This window comes from Microtus ochrogaster, linkage group LG8 (genome assembly GCF_000317375.1).
Source record: "Microtus ochrogaster isolate Prairie Vole_2 linkage group LG8, MicOch1.0, whole genome shotgun sequence".
NCBI lineage: Eukaryota > Metazoa > Chordata > Mammalia > Rodentia > Cricetidae > Microtus > Microtus ochrogaster.
In genome coordinates this window covers 14,204,447-14,206,429 of record NC_022033.1, presented here as the reverse complement: position 1 = coordinate 14,206,429, position 1,983 = coordinate 14,204,447, and the positions used below count along the sequence as shown (strand labels likewise).

The 1,983-nt window shown below is 48.5% G+C and overlaps 1 protein-coding gene across 1 annotated transcript; it reads left to right on the top strand.

Annotated features, from left to right (window-relative positions):
- Positions 1–150: 150 nt before the first annotated feature.
- Positions 151–1,175, top strand: LOC101987804 (seminal vesicle secretory protein 3A-like). The gene is made up of 2 exons (XM_005362938.1): positions 151–223; positions 454–1,175. The coding sequence occupies exons 1-2, from the start codon at positions 151–153 to the stop codon at positions 1,173–1,175; spliced, it is 795 nt and encodes a 264-aa protein (XP_005362995.1).
- The last annotated feature ends 808 nt before the right edge of the window (positions 1,176–1,983 follow it).

The window sequence follows — 1,983 nt, the reverse complement described above, 5'->3', positions numbered from 1 at the left end:
TATCTCCTACTGAGAAGAGGGCAGAGGCCGCATGCCAGATAAGTGGGAACGGGTAAGGCCTTTTGTGACTCCAGCCACATCTATGCACCCAGCAAACAACATATAAAGCAATGGTCAACTGAGCTCTCAGTAAAGGTCCCTCCTGGTGAGATGAAGTCCATCTTCTTCAGCCTTTCTCTGCTCCTCCTTCTGGAGAAGCAAGCAGTGGGGACAGGAATCTATGGTGAGTGCAGGGAGTCACCTGGCAGGAAGGCACCAAGGAGCATGTCCACAAGGGTGCTCTGGCAGGAAGAAAAACCCTTCATGGGGTGATCTTGATGGATGCTGACTGTTCTCCACCCAAATCCACTTGCCTTGTGGGCAACTCAGTGGGTTGACAGGGAAAATCCTGGGATAAGACTAGAGGAGGCTGAACAGACAGTGTAACTCAAACATTCTTTTTATCATTACCAGGTGAGACAAAAGGACACTTTCTAGTAAACACATCCCCAGTTGTATATTTCCAGAATGACCATTCCCAGTATGGGTCCAGAAGAGCACAGGAGGATGGTGCTGAAGAAAGCAGTTTTGAGCAAACTAAGCACCGTGTGTATGGCCAGGATGCTGATGTTGACCTGGGAGAGACTCAGAGTTCACAGCAACAGACAGGTGTAAGCGAAGACATAGTTTGTAATGAAGAAGACGAGATTAGCCAACAAAAATCCCGACTTCAGTCCCATTCACAAATAAAATCCCAAACACAAGTAAAATCCCACGCAGCCCAGGTGAAATCGCAAACAGGCCAGCTAAAGACCCTAGGCCAGGTGAAATCACAAATCAAGCTGAAATCCCACAGAGCCCCTCTGAAATCCTCCCGGGCATCACAAACTCTCCAGGAAGCCTTTCCTCAGCAAATCAAGGGCAAAGCACATGCCCTGGATGAAGACCAGGCCCAAGTGCGTCAGCAGCATAAAATGGTTCACAGGCTCAAAAGCAAGCTTGCCTGGGCCAGGAGAACAGCAGAGTTCCTTCCGTATTTCAGACGGCACTTCCAGGGCTATGATGGGTATTTTGTGCAGTTTCAAGGGCAACTGCAGGGTGGAATTCATCACACAAAGCCTTTCCACCAAGCTCAACAGACGTGCTACTGTCCAAACGGAGAGTTAATCCTGTATCAAGATGCCTTCACAGAATAACACATTCCTTATCGGTCAAGGCCAGGACACATTTAGAGGTAAGTGTCTCAGCAGGCGGGAGAGCTATCTACCCAGTGTTGAGAGCTATCTACCCAGTGTTTGTAGGTGGAACACAGCAGACTGCCTGGGCCCAGCGTGAGATTGGTAGTGAGGCCCACAGCAATGGATGTGCTGACAGCAAAGTGTATGGAGCTGAGCTCCATTCTCTGTGAAGCAAGCACCCGGCAAAGGCAGGGCAAGCTACCTGAGCTCTCACTGTGTCTCAAATTCCTCTTCTTAGTGAGTCTCTTCTACATTTATTTTGCACATGTGCAGCCATTCTGCTCTGAACACACAGCACTTATAAGATCATGTAAATTTAAGATGTATTTTTGTAACTTCTTATGCTTTCCATGGATATGGCTCACTTTCTTGCTACGTTGTTACAAAGCATGAGTGGTTTTGTTTCACATACCAGTTAGTGTTCTTCCATCCCATACAGGGTTCCCTCATCCTGTAGAGACCACTGATCCATGGGGTTTTTGCTTCATCTTTGTGCATAAAGGAGGCAAAGGAGTCCTAAGAACCATCCGTGTTTGTGATGCGGGAACTGTGAAAAGGGAGGCTCTAGGTGGTGAGGGGTCCGTTCCAGGGGATGTTTGCTCTATCTGGAGAGAAATCTTCCCCCCCGGGGAGGAAAAGGATCTCACCTACATGTTTGCATCAAGGGCCACTTCGTGTGAAGCGAAGGAAAGCAACAGAACTGTGGGCCCAGTGACCAGTCGTGGCTAGTGCTCCAAATGGCCATAATTTGGTCCAAGCAGACAAG

Coding starts and splice junctions, on each gene's coding strand:
- LOC101987804 (XM_005362938.1), top strand. CDS start 151: ATGAAGTCCATCTTCTTCAGCCTTTCTCTGCTCCTCCTTCTGGAGAAG. Junction 224..453: donor AGTGGGGACAGGAATCTATG/GTGAGTGCAGGG, acceptor TATCATTACCAG/GTGAGACAAAAGGACACTTT.